This window comes from Schistocerca cancellata, chromosome 10 (genome assembly GCF_023864275.1).
Source record: "Schistocerca cancellata isolate TAMUIC-IGC-003103 chromosome 10, iqSchCanc2.1, whole genome shotgun sequence".
In the NCBI taxonomy this organism is placed as follows: Eukaryota; Metazoa; Arthropoda; class Insecta; order Orthoptera; family Acrididae; genus Schistocerca; species Schistocerca cancellata.
The window spans coordinates 134,075,176-134,099,391 of record NC_064635.1 but is presented as its reverse complement, the minus strand read 5'-3'; the positions used below and the strand labels follow the sequence as shown (position 1 = coordinate 134,099,391).

At 39.0% G+C, this 24,216-nt stretch overlaps 2 protein-coding genes across 2 annotated transcripts in view; one reads left to right on the top strand and one right to left on the bottom strand.

The window, feature by feature from the left end:
* The window catches only part of LOC126106867 (protein yippee-like 5), a 29,922-nt gene extending 19,956 nt beyond the window's left edge, over nt 1-9,966 (top strand). Inside the window, exon 3 of the mRNA XM_049913269.1 lies at nt 6,124-9,966. Coding sequence (XP_049769226.1) covers nt 6,124-6,322 — 199 coding nt within the window. The 3' untranslated portion in view covers nt 6,323-9,966. The remainder of the gene's footprint in view (nt 1-6,123) is intronic.
* LOC126106866 (uncharacterized) overlaps nt 9,334-24,216 on the bottom strand; it is a 153,425-nt gene continuing 138,542 nt past the window's right edge. The window contains exon 13 of the mRNA XM_049913268.1: nt 9,334-17,757. Coding sequence (XP_049769225.1) covers nt 17,712-17,757 — 46 coding nt within the window. The 3' untranslated portion in view covers nt 9,334-17,711. The remainder of the gene's footprint in view (nt 17,758-24,216) is intronic.

Sequence of the window (24,216 nt, the reverse complement as noted above, 5' to 3'; positions counted from 1 at the left end):
GTTCCGCACTGTCACTTGGTAAACATTTTACGAGCTTGCAAGGAATTGCATGAGATTTGTGATTGGAGTCGGGAATTTCTTACTGATAAAACTTGACACATCATTTTTAACAGAACAAAGTCTACTGATGTACAGTAGTTTCAGGAGTGATAGAGGCATTACGGTTTACAGTTTATATTAATGATCTAACGGATAACATCAAAAGTTAGATGAGACTGTTCACAGATAGTGCAACTGATATGGTGAGGGAGCTATAACAGAAGGGCAGAGAATTGAAGACTGGTGCAAAGACTGATGACTGTCACTGAACATAAATAAATGTAATGAAAAAGCAGGTTCCAACCTGACGTTCATTGGGAGAGTCTTAATTAATTGAAATTTATCCATGGAAGAAATGGCGTACAAAATGCTTGTTAAACTGATTCTTGAGTGTTGCTGATCAGCTCAGTTAGTAGAAGAGAGAGAGAAGATCGAACAAAGAGTGGTGTGTTACATCACGGAATCATTTAGTTAGCACGAGAGTATTGCAGAGATGATCGACAAACAGATGTTACAAAGGAGACACTGTGCATCACGGAGATGTACTGTTGCAATTCTGAGAAAGTATGTTCTCAGAATATCTGGGCGGCGTACTAGTTCCTCCAACACATCTTGCAAAATGGCTACAATGGAAAAAATCAGTTAAATTAGAGCTCCTAAGGAGGTTTACCAACAGCCATTCTCTCCAGAACCATGTGCAAATGGAACAAGAAAGGGGTATCAGATAGTGGTACCAGAAGAATTCTCCACCACACATCATAGAATGATTTGCAGAGTGCGAATGTAGGTGTAGAAGGTAATACTGTTCTGGTTTAATCATGTGGTTTTCTGTTGGCCCACTGATCTTCACCATAAATAGAATGTCGAGTTTCATTCTCTTCAGTCAATTTTTCAGTTCTCGTCTGTGATTAAAGAGAATTAAAATCAGTTCTTCCTCAAGGCATATCATATAAGACTTGCCTTGGCCAAATGCCCACTCTTGGCCTCTTGGGCTGTTCTGTTACGAGCTGTTTTCGGTAACCATTCACGTGATGAATGACAGGAAATGAACATGACAAATTATGAGTTGGACGTGGTAGCCAACCAAGTTGCTCGTTCATGATGTCATATGCTTTGTAAATGAAGCTGAACTATTAGGTCCCATCCCACTCTAACCACCACCTCAGAAATTGCAACATATTCGGAAAAAAACAGCCAAATATACTGGTATGTGACAGTCACAATTAAAAATTGACAGATTCTCATTGGCTACCACATTCTGTCATCCACTGATTACGACCAATGATAACAATACACCAACAACAGCACACAACAGAAGAGCTGTGGTCACCATAAGTGCACTTTAGCTCTTGCTTTCGGATCTTGATCTGCGATGTATGCAGAGGACCTTTCCCTTTCACCAGCAAGTGCACTGTCCAATTAACTAGCCGAGCACAACTCGTGACCCATCCTCACAGCTTTACTTCAGCCAGTACCTCATCTCCTACCTTCCAGACTTCACAGAAGTCACTTCGCAGGACTACCACTTGTGGAAGGAAGGATATTGCAGAGCCACAATCTGCGGGTTGTTTCCAGAGTGAATTTCTGTGGAGTTTGGAAGGTAGGAGATGAAGAGTGCTGGTGGAAGTAAAGCTGAGAGGACAGGGTGTGAGTCATGCTGAGGCAGCTCAGTTGGTAGAGCACTTGCTCTGACAGTCTAGTCGGGCACACAGTTTTAATCTCCCGGGAAGTTTCGTATCGGTGCAAACTTCAGTGCAGAGTGAAAATCCATCTTGGATACACAGAACATGTTCCTTCCATTCCTTTCTACTACATGCAGCTTCCTGTGTAACAGTTTCCACATCAAATTTTGCCCTCTTATAGATGTTCTCGGTTTTTATCTTCTTTGCTGCAATATTTTACGGATGTGAAGAGGTAGAAATGCTGAATGAAAGACGTTTGCCTTTCAAAATGGCAGTACCTCTAATGCGAACAGCAGCAAAATCTTAAAGCAAGATCTCTCGTAAAAACCGAAAGAAACTCTGGTCGTATTTTAAGGCTGTTAGTGATTCCAAAGTTAGTGTTCAGGCAGTCCCAGATGACCCAGGAAAAAAAATTGAGGATAGCCAAAGTAAAAGCAGGAATGCCGAACACTGTTTTCAAACCTTCCATCACAAAGGAAGGTACAGATTTACGGTCCCAGTTACATTGTCATTCCACTGCAATGTTCAGTGTTGTAGATATTAGTATCAGTGACATACAAAAATAGAGGCAATCACTAAAATTAAACAAGGCTTTAGGATGTGATGGAATCTCTATCAGATGCTATACAGAATTCGAAGCTGAACTCACCTGCCTTTTAACCACTATACACCATAGATCCCTCCAATGAGAAACTGTGCCCAGTGGTTGGAAGAAAGCATAGTTACACCCGACTCGAGAAGTGTAGCAAAAGTGATCCACGGAACTACCATCCAGTATCACTGATGGCCTCCTGTTGTTGTGGGGAGGGGGGAGAGAGAGAGAGAGAGAGAGAGAGAGAGAGAGAGAAAGAGAGGGAGGGCGGGGGGGGGGGGGGGGCTAGTTGGGCAGTAAGTATGTAATTATTTGTTGTTGAGCAAAGCATTGTTATTGTTGTGTGTCTCACCATAAGTCACTGGACGCAAACATTAGTCACCCTCTCCCCCCCATGAGTATCACACTAATACTATGTCACACTGCCTCCAGTAACCAAATTGCATGGAAGCTAACTGCTACATTTCACTTAATAATCCGAACTGAAATCTTAGTGAACTAGTGGACCAGTCGAGCCACAATAGCAAGCCTGGGTGTTTGTCAAACCGGGAATGTGTGCGTGCAGCTGTGTGAAAGCAGCTGTTGCCATTACAGAAAATGGGAGTGTCCACAGCATACTCGTGCTGAAGAGGTAGAAGAAATGTTGAGACTTGGTCACTGTGAGTTTAGAAGTAAACATCCTGGTTTACATTCATGGTAACCTGAATAAGAGGGCTTAGTCACAGTGAGAAAAACGCCCTGAAAACATCACAGAACTACCTCTGACCTGAGCTGCACTATCAATACCCTGTGGGTTAATCACGTAAATGGGCTGCCAGTGTACTGGACTAGTGGTGGGAACAAGCGAATGAAAACAGTTGACTTGGTCATGTGTAGTTTACATATTGTTTTGGATTATTATTCATTTGTTCTTTTAAAATGAAACCAGTCAGCAGTTTTTCTGTCAGATGAAAACACTCTTGACCATTTTAATTGACTGAACTATTCGTTAATTCTTCTGAGTGAAGTGAACCCAGTTATGTAGCACTTTCAGAATTAGTATACTACTGGAGTAAGTGCAAACCTCCAGAGGGTAGTCCTGCCCCTGAGTGGGTACGCCAAAGTAATCCTCCTCGATTAAGCACGTGTCCTGCACAGCCAGTACGAGGTGGTGATCCACACTGTGCCAGCAGCTTCTCACACCTGCTGCAGTCCTGGCTGTGTAGTGTCAAAGGTTGCCGGTGATGGTGCTACACATCCAGCTCGAAAGGACATTGTTCGATCTGCCCCAGATGAAAAAAGGCTTAATGATCACTCAAACAGAGAGACTGAATGAAAACTTCCATATTCGGTTGTCTCACATTGATAGAAACCACTCAAACCCAGAGAATGAGCGAAAAATATTCATGTAGCTGATGTGGCCAGAGACTAGTTTCATGTGGTTGTTTCATTCAAATAAAAAAAAAAAAAAAAAAAAACTGAATTAAAAAAAAAGGCAATTACTTGATCAGTTTCTTGTCCCATCACTATTACTTGACAACTTGCATCATTTGAAAAAGGGCAAAATCACCACTCGTTGCACCACATTAAAATTGGTTATTGTCCAGATTCTGTGTTCTTTTGCCCACTGAAGATGTGCACCGAAGATGGGCAGCTGCAATATGGCCATGTCCTAGGTACTTCGGTCGAAATTCTATTGGGTGCAGTTCCCTTGCTGTTTATGTTCGTAAAATAGTTGCAATGGACCCATTCACTGGAGGGCTGCAATGCTTGTCATGTTCAAAACTGATTGTCATGAACAAGGCGTGGCACTTGTCCCAAGTCTTTGTCAGTTAGGGTCTCTCTATGACCACTGTTCTCACACCGTGTTACGTGGCCATCAGTAGTATGCCATTATTTGTATACGGGGTGTCCCAGGAGGGTGGTCGACATTCGGTGATAAGACAGGAATGCTTTTTTGATGCAAAAGACTTCATGTAGGTATATTCAGTATTCTGAATGGTTTGTGAGATAGAACACACTTAATGTAAATTTGTTTTTCGGCAAGTGGCACACGTGTGTGTCTCACCCACCTGACTTCTTTGACATTTTATTCTAGTCCCATCTGCCTTGTTGCTTTCAGCCACTTTAAACAGGATGTCTTTCTGTCATAGGAATAGGAATGGGCCCAAAATTGGAACCTTTGTGATTCTTCTCTAGTCAATAAAATTTTCTACCTTTTCAACATTGTTCGAGTTATTTAGCACAACCTTTTGTTTTCTGTTTGTTAAGTATGATTCAAACCAGTTGTGTGTAAAGCCGTCAGTTCCAGCAAGAATGTACATTAAATGTGTCTTATCTCAGAAACCATTCGGAATAGGACATACAAAGTGTTTTGTTTGAATTGAACATTCCTGTGATATCTCTGAATACTGAACATTCCTCCTGGGACTCCATCCATCCGTTCCACACTTCACAATCTGTCCCACATTTAACTTTCCATCCCTTGCCTACCCTGGTAATTGGGAATGCAGGGGTGAGTGCTACACCAGGCCACTGTTTCTGCTTTAGATTCTGCCTAGCAGAATTTTATTTTTGCTGGAACAGTCTTATTTTTCACATACATCTCCTGGTATCCTGAGAAAATCATTCGGGACACATATTTGTCTCAGTTTTTAAGTGGGAAACAAAGTGTGTTCAATACTACTTTTCATTTCATTAAATATTTGTGAAAAACAAGTTTCATAGAAGGAGAATGTTACAGAAATATATATTTTCCCCACATTTGGTTTAATTTGTCTTATAGCTACAGAAATAGTAAGAGAGATGTTGAAAAGCAGGTATTAGCTACCCCTCATCTCTAACTTGCTGACCTTCCACTTTATGGCCCTGAGACAAGAAAAAAACAAAACTAAAGGAGGTATAAAGGAGCATCAGTTAACTGAAACTATTTCTAGCGGGACTGCAGTCGTATGGAAGTTAATTTTGTCAATAACGTGAATGGTGCAGCATGTGTTAACAGTGCTTATTGAATATTGTTTGTCAATATGCGCACTTGCCGTAACAGTCTGAAATCTTAAATTTTAGTTTGAAATGTATGATTTGTGTCTGATCACTGATTAGTAATATTACATAGTTTCTTGGAGTAACAGATTGTACCAAAGTACCTAGTAAATGACTAGACATGGTAGAAAAAACATCCTGGCTATTACAATGAAAAAGTATATATCAGTCTTTTTTAAAAAAGAATTTTATTCATGTGTAATGTACTTACATTTTTCTTCCCAATTCACAAAATGAAGAAACATTCTCACTATGAGTTTTTAAGTTGCTGCATCGTTACAGGCCTACTGTCAGTTTCAAAATATTCCAATAACTGACAAGAGAGCTGAGCGTAAGTTATGAAGTTAGGTATAAAGTACAGACACAAGTGTCCCTGTATTTTGTCCCTGAAATATGATCAGCCTAGAATTTATATGGTCAGAAAACTATTGCTGTTGCTTCTTAGTATAATACGTGTCGTGTTTGCTTTATGCCACTGATAATGAACACTGTAGTAGCTAAGGAACCTCACTGTATCTAATCTAACATGAAAATTGATATTGTGTATTCTACATGCACCCTGATATGTATGCTACAGGCAGACACAGCAGAATGACACTATCGGCTGGAGCATTACAAGGCACACTAACTCTTGCTACTGCACCTTCTTATGTGCTCACCACTGTGGTGGCTGTTTAAATAAATGATAAAATGAGTGATTGTTTGTTGTATATTTCATTTGCATGCTTGTGAAATTGTGTGTGGAGCAAGTGCTGATCATTTATTGCCTGTTGTCTTCTGACTGCACAGTGAGGTGCAGGACCGCGTCATGCTGACTGGTAGACACATGGTTCGCGATGTGTCCTGCAAGAATTGTGATGCCAAGTTGGGCTGGGTGTACGAATTTGCCACTGAGGAGAATCAGCGCTACAAGGAGGGGCGCGTCATTCTCGAGCGTGCACTCGTAACGGAGAGCGATGGTATGGATGAGCACGTCGGTGACAACTGATGTGCTGTGAGGACCGTCCACTAAAAGACATCATAGCTGGTGGAAAAAGGAAATATTGGACAGTGACCGCTATGTTCACAAAAAACTAAAGATCCTTAATCACAGTAATTAGATGTCAAAATTGAAGAAATGTTCTGCCAGATGTATGATTGGCTGCACTGAACTTCCAAATAAACTGGTGTAATCTAATTCTGTGATCTGCTACCCGTTGTATTGCTGACGAAGCACTTTACAGATAGTGCCAAAAAAAATGTTTTTTAATATTTTGGATTGTCACTTGCCTCTGTGACTAAAATTAGACAATAGCTCTACACAGCTTTCACCAAATTCTTCACGCACGAAATAAGTCGTTAGAGGAGTGTAGAGAAATTTCTATGCCTCAGCTGATGGTTTACTGTTTCACTTGCCTATGCCAGTATTTGTGTTGTGTGAAATTTTGCTGATATCGCAGGAGCTTAGGAAGTCATCCAGGAAGTCTAATTACGTAATTACCAACATGATGTGCAAAACATATCAGACATTGGGACAAGTTATAAAATGAATGTTTAATTTTTAAGAGGCATTGGTAATTGGATGGAACACAAGTTGTTCTAGTATTTTCAAATGCCTTTCAAAATGTTTAAAGTGTAAATTGCAGTTTAAAAAGAGAATATATTTTTAATTTGCATTTGTTTTGATGCACAACAATTTAACATAAAAGTTGTTTACGTCCATTAAGTATTCGTGGCATTTGTTGTCACTTGAAGTCTCATTCTTCATCATTTTTACTTTACGTATTTTTTTAAAATATGTCCAACTGTCCATACAAGTCACTTTTGGATCATTCTTGTTGAAATAATTACTCCAATTATCAGTCAACAAATTAAGGTTCAATATGCAATTACTAAAAAACAAAAAAATTACACGGTGAATTGCCTTTTTGTACCACATAAGAACACTCAAGGAATAGCAAACAGATATGGCAATAAGGTATTGGCCTATGATGCAGCCACTAATACATTATGCAGTTTGACAAGTAAAGGAATTATTTGGGTTTAGGCCATAGCAAATTTAGCTGTTAATAAGAAATGTAATAGAGTGTGCATGTGCATGCCCACCCACCCATGCGCACATGCACGTCTACACACACACACACACACACACACACACACAGTGAGAGTGTTTTTGCATTTTTCTGTGCAATATACTGCATTCTGTTTCTTTTTTTGGCTTCTCTATTACCTGGATTGCGTACTTGACAAAGTTGAATTCTTTTGACTTAGGGCTTATCAACCGTATTTATGAGGTGACTGGGCACACAATTACATTTTTTATTTCCACCTGCTTGTACTTGTTTTGCCATCATCATAATGTCTGATAACATAGTTATTTCAATTAAAATGGGTTGGTTAAAGGGTAATCTATGTTCACTGAACATCCTGAAAAAACTTGACATACATTGTTTTTTTCGGAATGATTGAGTTGAAAGAAATTTGTTCCTGATTTTAGTGAAAGGGCTTATAGTTTTTCTTTTTTCTGCCATTTTTTATATCAAAGCTAGAAAAAAGACACCACCTGAGCTGTTTTTGAGGTCATGGAATGCTGCAGTTAGAATTTCTGGTCATCTTAGAAACGTTTGGCACTGTAGACTGTGAATAAGCACACAATCGCGAGTCTTTCTTTTTACATTAGTCCCATTAAGTTGCTGGACAGTACCCCATAAATGTCTGTCTGTGACTACACATACTTTCTGAGATGCTTCTTATCCTGCCTACTTCTCTTGTCTGTCATCTCCTTGTTTCTGTCACAGTTTTTGGTGTGAGAGTGAGCGATTTCTTAGTGTCTCATTTTTAAAATTGTCAATTTTCTTCCATTTTACACTGCAACAGCTGAACTTGTATGAACACCAAAACAATGACCAACTGATTTTAAATACAATTATCATTACTTTTTTTAATTTACCCTTAATTTGCATATAGAAGTGACACTTAAATTGATCTTCACATAAGGTTAAGGTCATTTCTTGTGATGTGTGTAGAAAATATCCATCCTCGCTGCATTTTCAAATGTGTGCGAGGTAAAACAGTCTTTGTTGAAAAGAAATTGTTTTTAAGAATCTTCTGTAATTTAGGACTGTGCAATGTTGTGTTGAGATTTTTTGTACATTTTATTATTAAACATGTGGACCATACAGCCACAGGAAATCTGTTGAACCATAACTTTCAAATAGTTATTACTTATATTAAAGAATTTAATATTCTTCCATATAACTGCCATAAGGTATCAGATGGCACATATTTAATTAGAATGAGTGTTCTTATGTTTAATGTGATATTAACTATAGAAATATGAATGCTGTATTTTGAGAATGACTTTCAGGTTGTGTACATAAGAAGTGACAGAAATAAAAGGGAAACCTTTTTTTTCTTTGGTGTGTTGTCTTGTCAGTCTGTGATGCATCTTTTTAAAGATTAGTATAAAGTAAGAACTCTTGTGAAGGCCTCACTTGGTACCAGTTCTCCCAGGCCTGTGTGCAAGCACGTTTATGCTATCAGAGGAGATCAAATTGCTTTTTCTCTCGCACTGCCACTGCTGAGAATATAACTGCAGGCATTTTTAATGAAGTTAGGCATCCGTGCTTTGATAAAATTTTATTTTCACACCAATTGTTATTGCAGTGTACAGAAAAGACCACTCTCAAAAGTTCTTAGTGGTAACACAATTGACCACCCATATAAACTTCCATTAAAGCCAATTATTAGGACAAGGATATTATTTAAAAAAATTTTGTGTTTACATTTGATAAACAATCCAATTATGATGTCTGAAAACTGACACCAACCAGACTGTATTGGAAATGAGTTTGCAAACAGCAAGAAAAATTTACTTCCAAACACATGTAACTTACCACATCTTTAGGGAGTTATGACTGAGTGCCCCTTTGCAAGAAGACACTTGAGTCCAAAAGCTGTTTCAGGGAGGTAATGAATGATGATTCCATAGCCACTGTGAAAATATTTTTCATCCACGTAATCAGCCTGAAGATTTTAAACCACCAGCTCAAATGTTTCAATGCTCATTTGTACATACAGCCAAAATTTGACATCAGTGTTGCTCATTATTGTATTTTAAGATTTTTTACAGTTTCACTGCAACAATACTGAGTGTTGATTTCTTTGTTGTGATCATACCTCCATTTTGTAGTTAGTATCCCACAGATACTTATTTCTCACTTTGCTAGACACTGAGAAAATGGTCTCAGTTATTCTGTGTCATTGAACTTCAGTTGGCTTGGCTATTTGCCCACAGATTTAGTTAAAGCATGGGAACACTGCAAGTGAATAAAAATATTGTGTGTCCGCAGAAATGTCATTGAAATTTCAGCAGTGGGGCCACAAAGCTATTTATTAGCACCTCATATAGAATCCAGTGCAACGGATTTCATGAACACGACAGTGACTTGCAGTTGCTACAAAAAATACCTGAACTGAAAAGTAACTGGTTCCAAGTTTGGCAGTCTTACAAAATAATAAAAATGAACAATATACATTTATGTACTTGATCTATATAGAATGTAAGTGATATTTGTAACTGTAGAGTTGTTATACTATGTACCTTGAATTTGTAAAGTACAAAAGAGATAATAAAATTTACTCAATAAAACATTTCTTTTTCCACATGTATTTACAAACACTGTGCAAATCCCATTAAAATCCACTTATGTGGTACATGTATTCTGACAGTTATAAAATAAGTGAAAGAATAGGTATAGCTCTCAGTACAGATCACAACCATCATTAGAAAGTTACAATATTATCATACAATACCTTTGGCACACTCAAAGTCCACATTTTCATAATCAAGCATGCTTAAAGCTTTAAGTAATGAAGTACACTAAGAGGTCACATATCACAATCAGTTAAATTCCTTTGGTTCAGTTCTATGATATGATTGATTTGCTTATAATGTTTGTCTGATAACACACACAGAACTATATTGTGTGACACTAATCTACATCAGTAAACTCATTCAGGTAATATTTCTTTTGAAATTTTTATGTACATCACAGAGATCTTCATTCAATTGCGAATCTGTGCTCTGTTTTTCACCTACTGCCATTCAAGTGTAAGGTATTGGAGCCTTCTTCACTCTCATGAGCCATCCCCTCACCCTCAATGGCTTGACGTAATAAACACAACCATTCAGCTTGTAGTTGGTGTGTTAAGCAGTAAGCTTAGTACACTGATTTGGACTTATTCTTTATATACAAATATCAGTGGTATACATTTAGGCACCCGTGGGGAGGTGTGGCAGCCCCGGGTCAAATCCGCCCAGCAGACTAATGATGATAGCCAGTGTGCCAGCCAGTCAAGGGTTTATTTTTGGGCAGTTTCCCCATATCCCTGCTTCACTTACACAATTCGTAAACATTTAGAAAATATTCTCATCGACAGGGGGGTACACAAATTCATTATCAGAGGTTAAGGTGGATAATGTGGAGGAGGAATACATTGAGACAAAAAACACCTTCCACATCAGATACAAAAGTGTTTTTAAGTTTTTTCTCTGAACATAAAAGAAATAGCCCATTACCCCAATATTGGATTAGCATTGCAGTGGCTAATAAGAAATAGCCTGCTCTTGTTTTCCTCCAATCTTCTTAACAGAATACCCAATCTTTGTGGAACCTGAACAATGTATGACCAGATGTCCTATCATTGTGCACTAGACAAATAGGTGTGCACATTAAAGGTGGGGGGACAGCATCATCATCATCATATAATATTCGAAATCTGCTCTTCCCTATTTATAATATGGCACATTAATGATCAAACCACACATGTGCTATAGAGAACCCAACCGAATCCAATACAATATATATAAATTAAACAGCAAAGTTTACAGTGGGAAAGAATAACCTGCAGTTAAGTAAAATCTCGTTTCATTTAACACACCTGCCCCTGGCATCACATGTAAAGCTCTCTCTAACACTACTTACTCTGTCCACTGATAAACAGACTCATCATGGTCAGTTTAGGTCTTCTTCCTTCTCCCAGTGGCATCCCTTGGAGCCATACTTCACAACACAAGTGAAAAGGCACCCATTTTGAGACCACAATGTTCACTGCATCACACAGATTAGAAAGCACCACTTTGAGAGTCTGAAGATCTATAAAATACAGCATTTGAAGAATAACCAGGTGGGCAAGTAACACGACTAATCCTCTTTGTTCGATGTTACAACTATTAGTACGGAAAGTAAGTTACTTGTATACTCCTGCCACAGGTATAAAAATTGTGACACAGTTTATCTGAAGGCTCACGATGTCACTTTCGATAAAAATTTTGAAGCATAAATTTTAAGACTTACTGTTGCAGTAAGTTTTGAGCACATAGAATTGCATCAGCTTCCACTGTAATGTAACAGAATGAAACCTACACTGCAGTGAGTGCAGTGCCAAGTTACAGTCAAACAGTACTTGTTCTTAATAGCTTGTTAAAATGGAGATCTTGTCATACCAGATGGTTTTTCTTTACCTGAATGAGTATACCACTTCTACATTTGTACTGATGCAGCTAATTACTCACTAATACTGTAAACAAAAGACACTGTGCTATACTTCAAATAATGCCTTATCATTACACTCAGGACTTATAGCAAGCACTACATTTGTCAATAAATATGCCAAAATATTTATTAGGCCCATTGTCAGTCTAATTGGGAGTGTGTTAACTTAAGGCAGCAGTGGAAGGAGTCAGCACAGACAAATGAGCTGTCGATAAGCGTATATAGCATCTGACAAATCTTTACTGCCGAGAAGTTGGCACACTGGCATTCGTGGACTGAGAAATGGTCAGTCATCACGGGAGAGAGGTGCACGAGTCCATTCTGTTTACAATTCTGTCAACACTCAGAAATATTGCATTTGCCTCTCACACAGATTATTTCTCTCGCTGTAATCTATATGATTTATCAAACAAAATATTATAACTTCAAGTTTACATAAGACACAGATTCTTGAGAACAGGAGACTTGTGAGTGGAAGAGACTCAGTAATTTCTGCATTACAACAATGCATCTGCGTGTATATGACATTATTCAAAAGCACCACAAGATATATATAAAAAAAAGGCGCATATCAGTGGATACAGCATCTCTATAACATTACAAGTGCTCAGTATGGGCGCATTTGTATGCTACAGCAAATGTAAATATGTGCATAACACTAGAACAGTAGAGGGGGTAAAGATGACCTTTTTTTCGTTTTCTCAATGTAATATCCAATTTCTTTTTAGTTTGTTCATGAAATAATACAACTTCTAATCTTTTCTCCTCCTTATGATGATGTATTAGGATCTACATAATATTTATACTTTACAACCTTGCAGCATGCTGCAGGTGAAAATAGATCCACAGCTTGTTTTATAAGTTGCATTAAATCTCCAATATCTGTCCTATGTGGTCTATTTACTATTTGTGAGTCGGCCATAGTGTCACTTTGATCATCGCTGCAGGGGTAATTTTTATACATAGGTTTTTGCCTGCATTGTCACACTTGAGATAGGGATGGTTTGAAAATGGACATAGGTGTCTGAAACTAGTCAGCATCAATAAATAAATAGGGTGCTTCTTAATGCAACTTATGACAGAGCTACAACCATTTATCTCTATATTTCCTTGGACATTTCATTCAATATAACTAGAAGTCGTCAATTTGACACCACTGTAATATCTCTTGCAAATATATGTAAATAATACAACTACAAAGTGGGAATAATCAACAACTGTGCAGAGTTGTTACTGAATGTTGTTGCATCTTGGCACATGCACATTTCAATCTGCTATAGTACATTGTGCTGTTCAGGCAACAGTTCCTGTATGACAGACATTTTCAAACAAGTCTTGTCAGCATGGACGTTCTGATGAAGAAACGTTGTATCTCTTAGAAAATTCTGATGCTGAATCAGAAACTGATGAATCAGGAAGGATGAGTGGAAGAGGATTTAGATGCTGCTCTATGTCAATCCTCACCTCCTCCACCACAGCAGGCCCAGTTGAATGCCTCTACAAAGATAGTCACTACAGATGTAACCAAGTGGAAGATTGCTAATTTTCTATTTACTGGATGAAGATTGGCTGAGAACATTCTAAAGGAGAAGAGGTCCTGACACTTGTACTCTTGCCAATGGGTGGATGCCTCTGTCATAACTGCAATCTGTCTTTCTTTTTACAAAGCAATGCTACACTCCCGTGAAGAAACACATGGAATCTAGTGCTTGAAAAGTACTTAAAAAAGAGGGGAGGGGGGTGGGGGGACTCTACTGTGTCAGTCGAGGAAGTGGAAAAATTGGTAGGTGTAAGATGCAGGTTCAGGCAATTCATGCCCAACAAACACAGTCTCACATTTTTGATTGTTGACAGTGAAGCAACCGTTTGGCGAGTACATTGTTCTACATCTCATTGAGACATTTCTAAACTGAGGAAGGTATGTGATAATAGACAACTCTGTCATGTGTTTTCAACTTGCTAAGCAGCTTAAAAAAAAAGGGAACTTCATTAGCTGGTACAATGAACATCATGAAATTCCTGCTGAGGAAGAGAAGCCAAATGCTGAAATACTTTCCACACCCATGTTGCACCAGACTGGAAACAAAGACTGTACATCAAGAAAAGGAGAAAAAATCATTCTTCTGAGTATACTGCATGTTGAAGTAGCAGTAACCAAAGAGTGAAACAAGAAGCCTGAAACCATAACATTCTACAATGCTGCAAAGCATAGAGTGGATGTAATTGATCAAATGACCTGTAAACAAACTGCAAAGGTTGCATGCAGGACTTGGCTGGTGCATGTCTTTCTACTTGTTGGGCATGGCAGCAATAAATACGAGTCATCTACAAAATTGTAATGAACAAGAAAATGAGAGGAAAAAGTTATTTTTTCAGCTAACATATGAACTCAAAGGAGAGAAAGAGCAGGAAGAAGAACAGATAAAAGAAGAGAATACGGGATCAAAATCATCTACAAAGCAGTAGTAGTGTAAAATCTGCTTCTGCAAAGTCAACAATGCCAATGACAGCTGTTAAAGTGCCACAAAGCTGTGTGCAGGAAATGTATGTGTGTAAAACAGAAATCATCTTTGCTAAGAGCATCTAGCACAGTCCAATGACTTGAGTAAAAAGTACAACGGAGCCACGGATAGAACTTTCGTGTGTATAATATGGACCAAATATGTTAAATATGCCTAGAACCTTCTACAAATTGTCAGTATATGAAAGTCAACAGTTTAGGAAACCTGGTAGCACCAGCAATGATAAATCGGTAAGATTTTCTTGTTGTTGAAATACATAAGTAATATTTTAATAATAGTGTTAAATAATCAATGATATAACTCGCAAAAAGCTAGGCATTAGTGCACAATAAAATACAGTAGTAAAGTCAACATGAAAAAAATTTATGTGGGCTCAAAATGGCCCCTTTCCACAGTTTTAGGGATGTCAGAAACTTCACCATTCTAGTATCAATTCACTGAAGTCACTGCCACCCAGGAAGGTGCAATGACAGCAGTCCACCTTGGAAATCTGTTCACTAGGTTGCCTACTTGCAGGTATGAGCTAATAAATGTGGCAGTACAGAAAGGATGACCCGTCTATATGTTCTGACACACCTGCCCCTCAGTGATGCACTCTTCAACTATACCACAGCACATATGACGAATCCAAACTTGGACTGATGCTCTATCCACTGATGTCGTTTTTCTATACATCTTGTAGTTTTTGTGCAGTCATCTTGTGATGTACCACAGGTATTTATGAGTAACCTTGTATCATTAACAATTGTTTGTGATGAATTAAAACTGTTTGCCATGCAGGGACTCTACCAAGGGGTCCTGCGCTGCATACTGTGCTATCTGATCACACCGAGGTGAGAGCAGAGGAGGAGACAGAGGCAGGTGGTGGCCAGGGGGTCATGCCTTTGCAATTCAGAAAACCGGGTACTGGTGGGAGGAATTCAGATGGGATTGGCCGTGAAGCAGTAGTTGAAGGCAGGTGTTGTTTCAATGCGCCTGTCTGACACTCGGTGACTCCTCTATGAGGTGAGCAGCAATCTATCCTATTCTATAAACCATTGTTTTCAGATTACAGGACTTTGCAGTTTTCTCTCTCAAAAGTTATAACTGTTGAAAAACTCTGTATATTACTGCCGTGAGAGTCCAAGAGTAACTGTCAAAGACAACTGCCAGCAAATCTCTGGTATTCTCGAGGAACAAACTGCAGCAAGACTGCCAGTGTCACACAACTTACAGCACTGAGATAATAGCTGTTATTGTATCTTACACATTGCGATCAGAAACATTCTGAAAAGGTTGTCAGGGTGCTGCAGAGTAGCTTGTGCTGAGAAATAATTGTTAAGAAAAAAATTCAGTACCTTGTGTGTTTTCAGAGTTACTTTGCATTGAAGTCTGTCAATCAGGCCATCATGCATTTATTTTAAATGGCCTGCCAGATATAATTAGTGTCAGTTGTTCTCATAGCATAGATGATAGTGCCCGAGACTGCTCAGCCTTCGGTTCAGGTTCGATCCTTACTATAATCCCATGTCCAATTTTTGTATCACTCTGTTGTTAAGTTTTAGCAAACTGAATAAAGAACACAATTGGTGACATAGTAGCTGGCAGATCACTTGAACTTGCGCACACTACAGCCTGCTTGACTATCTTCAATGCTGATCAGCTCAAAAGAGGTGGAACATATCTAGTTTTTTCCTTAATAATTATATCTCCGCACAACCTACCCTGCAATAACCTTACAAGGTTTTCAGACTGTTTCTGATCACACTGTAAGTTGTGAGGACAACACCATCAGCTGCATTTACTGGTTTTATTCAAACACAAATTGTTAAGGTGTTAGAGTACACCATCTTCAGGTTGTCTTTGATTTTGGGTGATCATATCAATTCTAGGACATCATTATTACACTTTCTGTAGAAAGTCCAAAACAACGATGTCCACTGAACTGAAGTTTCTTATCACCTGTGGTGTGTACAGTAGCAGTACTAACAATTTCAGTTGACCTCCAATATTAAGTTGTACAATGTGACATCATGTTCGTGTTCTACCTAGTGTACCCCCACCGATGTTTGGTCATGCCATTCTGTTGGTATGCACTGTGCATCAGTTGCAAGTATCTCAGTTGCAGTGTGAATATGTTAAGGGATTGCTGAATAACAGCTGTATCTATTTCTGCTAAAGCTTTTAAATAAACATGTTCTCCTAGTGTATGAAATTTTCTTGGTGCACTTGTCAAATTAATTTTCTATAAGAACTCTGAGCTCTTCTTCATCAGAAAGCAACTGATGAAGAAAATGGTGGATTTTGTCAAAAGCTTCAACTTTTATAGGAACTTAATGCGGCGAGTGCACCAAAAAATTTTAATAATACACATCTGTCATTAAAGATATTTTGTTTATATTCTGTGACTGTTGATGGCAGTAAGAAATCTCACTTGCTCAATAACTCTTGTACAATGACTAAGAGACAGCACACAATGAGTAGTCTCTCCATCACTGACATTCCACTATTGATGAGGCAACAAATACTACATCATCCGTAATGCAACAGCTTGCCTTCTATGCTGAACTCCTGCAGACTTCTTGCACATTTTATAAATGGAAAATATATTACTTTCCAGTGTCACTAATGTATTCTGCAAGAGAAAACCACCTCACAAAGCTGCCATTTGCTTCAGGTCACGTTTTGAAGTAGGCACAAGTTTCTTTTGTCACAAACATAGAGCTTATCCTTACTGACACATCATTATCTATACATATAAACATGCACACAGAAAAATACACAAATACTCATATAATGAGAAGTACTGTCTTATGTAAGGATTAAAATTGTTAAACAACATGGAAAACAGATAATAATAAATGTACATGATACAAACAAAGGCTGATTTGTTACATCAACTGAAAATATATCTTCCTTCAAGGATTTAGAATATTTGATACAAATGGTAACAGAACTACTGACTATTTAATCTGCAGCTAACAACAGAAGAAATTATGCAAGGTACGTAACACAGGCTGAGATAGGATTCTTCGAGGGGGGGGGGGTTTAATCACACTAAAACTCAGCTCTGATAATACTTACAGATCTTTCTGAGGCACTACAATAAGATTTACCAACTATAAGAAAAACACTTGTTTTCATAAAAGCTTATTTCATACAGTCACACACATTAATAATGACTAGAAAAACACCAATACTATAATTCTGAGACAGGTAACTACATCACGGTTGACACAGGAAACCTGAGGCTGTGTGCACCAGCACACCAACAGCACAACATATCACAGAAGATAGGACAGAAAGAGGTCAGTGCGGAACGAGCGTGTCTGTTGCCGCCTTAAAACGGAGCAATGTATACATTGGCATCTAGATGTTGCAGAAACCTGGAACATACGTAAATGTGATCACATATTGTTAACAAATTATCTCTATAATTATTATAAATATAACAATATTATTATTGTTGTTGCTGTCAATGTTGTTCTCATTGTTATTTATCATTATTATTAAGTTTCCCAATCCATGTCTCTTCATTGCTGAATGAATAATATTGATCCACTTCACTGTGTCCATACAAATAATTTGATTTTGTCTATTATAAATGGTTTTGTGAAGGCCTGCAACTGAGGGAACAATGGGTTCGTTTATAAATAACTTTTCTGCTACCAGCCACAATTTTATTTTATTTATATTTTACATGACATATTTTGGGAAATGATTCCCCTTTTCAATTCTGATTTCTCTTTGTACTATGCCATTTTTACGTAATGTTTTTAATGTATGAGATTCTGCTTTGTTTTCTTGCCTTTACTGCAATATATAAAAAATGCCCAACATTTAGTTACTCATTGATTTTTATATGTAGTTAGTGGCCAAATTTGGAAGAATTCATAATTACTGTTTTCTTATGGTCCATTTGTGCAGAGCCTTCCTCATGTTAAACATCACACACAACTGTCAGTGCACAGTATACATCGAGAGTAACTTACATAAACAAACAGATGAAAAGATGTTTTTAGATGTATTTCAAAGATTTAATGTTACAGGTCTTCTGAAGAGTATGATATGCTTTTGTTCAGAGGGTGTTTATCTCAATAATATGATAATAATTTACTTAAATCTATTTTACAATCATTCTTAGTGCTATGTGTTACTCTTTTCATTAAGTATATTGTGTCAAAGCATTTGAAGAAATTCACTGATTCACTTTCAGGTTTTTCATTTAGTATTTTGTCTTCTTCTTCTTCTTCTTCTTCTTCTTCTTATTATTATTATTATTTCCTATAGGCCAACTAAGGACCAAGATATTCAACTGTTGCATTTGGAGTGGGCTTTGATGTTTGCCCAGTAGTTACGCATCCTCTGGCTGTGTTGTTCCTTCCTCTCCTGTGTCCAGAGAGCACTAGTCTCCTTTCTTGGTAGTCTGTCCTGGAACCTCTTTTGTTTAAGTTTCTTCCTGAATACTGTCTGATCCTTCAAGTTTCCTTCTGTTATTCCTAGTTCCTGAAGATCTTTCTCCATTTCCATCAACCATGGTGACTTGATCTTCCTCTTTTGCCAGTAACAGAGAAGCTGGTTGGTCAATCTGTCATGATGCATCCTGTAAATGTGCCCATAAAACGCTAGATGCCTTTTCCTAGTTACATCTGTGATCCTTTCACAGTACTCATAGAGCTCTCGGTTGGATCACCTTTTATAGTTGTCACCTTCCTTGACTGACCCCATTATCTTCCTCATTATTTTTCTCTCCTGGATTTCAAGTTTTTCAGTAAGTCCCTTCCTATTGAGTACTAAACATTCTGAAGCATATAAGGCTTCAGGATGGATGACTGTCTGGTAGGGCTTCAATTTAGTGTTACGGGAGAGACATTCTTTATCATAAGTATTCTTGGTCAGCTGGTATGCCAGCTCTAGCTTGTTGACTCGAGTTGATAGTGCTGTTCCTTCAAATAGATTAGGTTCCAGCCATTCTCCCAAATACTTAAACCTGTTGATTTTCTTGTTCTCTCCCTGGTTTAAATGCAGTGCACTATGAGATTCATCTATGTTCGTGATGTACTGCATTTTTTCAAGTGATACATGAAGCCCAACCTTTACCGCTTGCTGTCTGAGGACTTCGAGTTGTTTCACTGAAGTTTCTATTGAATCTGGTAGAAGTGCTAGGTCATTGGCAAATCCATTGCACTTATGTCCCAAAGAGATACTATTTGCAATCCACTCTCGAGCTAACTCCTTCTGCCATTCTCTTATTACCTTTTCCAGGGCACAGTTGAAGAGGAGAGGGGACAGACCATCTCCCTGTCTTACTCTTGATTTGATTTCAAAACTTTCTGAGAGGTTTCCTCATGACCTGGTGTTACTTAAAGTGTGTTGGATAAGGCTGTGGGTCTTGTCACCTAGCCCTAGTTCTTGAAGGATGTTCTTGAGAGTAGATCTATCGACTGAGTCATATGCGTTTTTGAAGTCAACGAAGATGATGACATACTTCTTACCAGCCATTTTTACTTGTCGTAGCACTGACTTCAGGTTCAGTATTTGTTCAGTACAAGAGTGCCCTTTTCTAAATCCTGCCTGGTATTACCCTAGCTATGGGTCCAGTGCATAGAGAAAGCTTTTGACAATGTTAACTGGAATACTCTCTTTCAAATTCTGAAGGTGGCAGGGGTAAAATATAGGGAGCGAAAGGCTATTTACAATTAGTACAGAAACCAGATGGCAGTTATAAGAGTCGAGGGCATGAAAGGGAAGCAGTGGTTGGGAAGGGAGTGGGACAGGGTTGCAGCCTCTCCCCAATGTTATTCAATCTGTATATTGAGCAAGCAGTGAAGGAAACAAAAGAAAAGTTCAGAGTAGGTATTAAAATCCATGGAGATGAAACAAAAACTTTGAGGTTCGCCGATGACATTGCAGTTCTGTCAGAGACAGCAAAGGACTTGGAAGAGCAGTTGAACGGAATGGACAGTGTCTTGAAGGGAGAATATAAGATGAACATCAACAAAAGCAAAATGAGGATAATGGAATGTAGTCGAATTAAATCGGGTGATGCTGAGGGAATTAGATTAGAAAATTAGTCGCTTAAAGTAGTAAATGAGTTTTGCTATTTGGGAAGCAAAATAACTGACGATGGTCGAAATAGAGAGGATATAAAATGTAGACTAGCAATAGCAAGGAAAGTGTTCCTGAAGAAGAGAAATCTATACTCGATGTTAACAAATTTAAGTGTCAGGAAGTCATTTCTGAAAGTATTTTTATGGAGTGTAGCCACGTATGGAAGTGAAACATGGACAATAAATAGTTTGGACAAGAAGAGAATAGAAGCTTTCGAAATGTGGTGCTACAGAAGAATGCTGAAGATAAGGTGGGTAGATCACGTAACTAATGAGGAGGTACTGAATAGGAATGGGGAGAAGAGAAGTTTGTGGCACAACTTGAGTAGACGAAGGGATCGGTTGGTAGGACATGTTTTGTGCATCAAGGGATCACAAATTTAGCATTGGAGGGCAGCGTGGAGGGTAAAAAAGTTGTAGAGGGAGACCAAGAGATGAATACACTAAGCAGATTCAGAAGGATGTAGGTTGAAGTAGGTACTGGGAGATGAAGAAGCTTGCACAGGATAGAGTAGCATGGAGAGCTGCATCAAACCAGTCTCAGGACTGAAGACCACAACAACAACAACAACAACAACAACATGGGTCCAGTTGAGGTTCGGCTCTGTTTAATAAAGCGTTGGAGAAAATCTTGTATGTGACAGGTACCAATGAGATTCCTCGATAATTATTGATGTCAGTCAAGTCCCCTTTCTTGTGTAAGGGATGAATCAAGGCAGAAATCCAGTCACTAGGTAATGTTTCAGTCTCCCAAATGTTTTTTAGGATTTCCGTCAACTTGCTTACAGTCTTGTCTCCCGCCTGCTTCCATAGTTTGGCCACTTCTCCTGATACTTTGTTGTTTTCCAAGGACTGGATAATTTCTATTTCTTCTTCTTTTGTCGGTGGTTGCGAGTTTGGATGCTTGGTGTTGTCCTGGTAATCAAAGAATGTAACAGGTGACTCACAGTTCAGGAGATTATCAAAGTACATGGCCGGGAGATGGCAGTTGTCCATATCGTTGTAGGCTAGCTTCCCATCGGGTCCTCTGAAATGGAGGCTAGGTGGACTGTAGTGGATTAGGTTCCATTTAAAACTGCTGTAGAAATTCCTAGTGTTGTTTTTCTTGAAGTCGTCATCCAGTTGTGTCAATTGGTCTTTTAACTTGTCTCTGTTCTCTTGTGCCTTCTGTGAGTTCCACTTCAGCCAGGCCATCTGTTTCAGCATTACTGCTTCCTCACAGGTAGTTGTCCACCAGGCATGTTTCTTTTGTTTCAGTAATGGTGCAGTCTATGTGGCAACTTTCCCTATGCTCTTCCTCAATTCATCCCAATCTCTACTTTTTATTCCAATTTCTCTGTGAACTGGTTGCAAGTTGAAGGTTTTTCTATATCAAACTTAGTAAGCTTTAGTGACTTGGCTCGCTTAGTGTTCTTAGGCAGAAATCTCAGCTTTATTTTGGAGAAATAGTGGTCCAAATTTGCTCTTCTCAACACTTTTACATTGTGGATCTCTCTATGGGATTTCCTTAAGATGCACAACGATCAATCTGAAATTCTCCTAAGAGGTTGTTGGGTGATGTCCAGGTCCTCTGCTTTTGTCTTCGTATTTTCTGTAATGTGAATGTATCTCTAGTTCTTCTAACAAATCCAGTTCATGCCATTTATTTAGTCGGTGGAGTACTTTCACACTTTGGTCTACTTTTCCAAATGAGTGTCCTGTGTGGCTACTGCTGATGATATGTGTCTGTTGTATGTGCAGGTTTTAAGGTACTCTGAGTACGTGGTGTTGAAATTTTGGCCTACTTGTCCTAGGTAGAGCATGGAGCATTCCTGGCATGTTACTTAGTATATTCAAAGTCTGAGTATAGGTCACGATTACACTATATTATGTATTAGTTTTTGTTGTAGTTTATTTTCTGTAGAAAACTCAACTTTTACTTTGCGGTTTTTAAAAATATTTCCAATCTTCTATGATATATTGACAATGTATGGGATGCTTTACATATGCATTTGTTTTGGTTCTTATCTTCCTTTCTCCCAGATGTTCTTTTAGCTTGGTTACAATATAGAAATTGCATGGTACAAGTACTGGACTTCTCAGTCAGTACCATCAACCCATCAACATCTGCTTTGCAAATGCAATTATATAGTTCTAGAGACTTTTACTGGTCTCATACAGATGTGATTTTATGTATACAGATTGAAGTGGTGAGTGAAAATTTGTACAAAGGCTGGAAATTGAACCTGCGTCTCCTGCTTACTAGGCAGGTATGTTAGCCACTAAGCAAACCATGGTGCAGCGGTTCACAATTAGATAGATACAATCACATCCTATGCCAACATATTCATGGGCCATCTAGAGGAATCCTTCCCAAACACCCAGAATCATAAACTCCTTACCTGCTTCAGATTCACTGATTACAGCTTTGCGATCTGGATTGAGGGTGAGGACACCATGTCCACACTCCTCCAGACCCTCAACAGCCTCACCCCCTTTGCTTCACCTGGTCCAAATCAACTCAACAAACCGCCCTCCTAGATGTTGCCTCCACCTCAAAGATGGCTACATCAGTACCTCTGTCCATATCAGACCTGCTAACGACATGCAATACCTCCACTTCAACAGCTGCCACCCATTTCATACCAAGAAGTCCCTTCCATACAGCCTAGCCACCTACGGTCATCACATATGCAGTGACAAGTGGCCCCTCTCAACATATACCGAGGGTCTCACTGAGGCCTACACAGAACATAATTATCCTCCCAAACTTGCACGAAAACAAATCTCCCGTGCCTTATCTTTCTAGTCTCCCACAACCTCCCAAAGTCTCACTCTCCAGTCACAGAGGGGCATTCCCCTTGTAACTCAGTACCACCGAGGAGTGGAGAAACTGAATGACATTCTCCGACAGGGTTTCGACTATCTCTCATCGTGCCCTGAATGAGGAATGTCCTGTCATTTCTCTCATCAATCCAGCTCCTTCCCTGTTCCCCTTCCAGTACTACACAGCCCTCACTTCACCAACACAGCCAGTCTTTTCCCTCCTCTCCTTTTCTGCCCCCCCCCCCCCTTCTCCCAACCTCTCCCCTGCAGTCCATCTAATCTCCCAACTGCACCTAGCTGCCCTACCCTCTCTCCACCTTGTCCTCGTGCAGTCCCCAGTAGCACTTCACTGCTTCCACCCTCCCTTGCTACCCCTCCCCCTCCCTGCCACAGCATCCTCCTTACCTCCACGCAGTTACCACTCCCATCATGTACTGCTGCTGTTGCTCCTAGTATGGCTTCAGTTGCCAGAGGCTGCAGTCATGTGTGTGAGTTGCATTTGTTTGTTTGTGTGTGTGTGTGTGTGTGTGTGTGTGTGTGTGTGTGTGTGTGTGTGAGAGAGAGAGATATATTTTCGACACAGGCCTTGTTGGCCAAAAGCTTATATTATGGCAGTCTTTTTGTTGTGCCTATCAGCAACTCAGCATCTCTGCTATATAGTGAGTTTCAACTTCCCTTTTCATAATGTTGTTACACTCCAACCTGAATTTTCCATTGTTAGATTCTTGCCTGACGGCTTTCCTTTGATCCAAACCCAGTGCTGTTTTCCTTGTTACTATTTTCTAACACATTACTATACTCAATGTCCATCCTTCTTTCTCTTCATTCCTGTGTTTCTCTTGTCGCCTTACAAACTGCACTCTACATTCTGCTTACGAGTCACAATGTATCAACCATTTTGGCTATGCACAACAGGCAGCTACAACACCA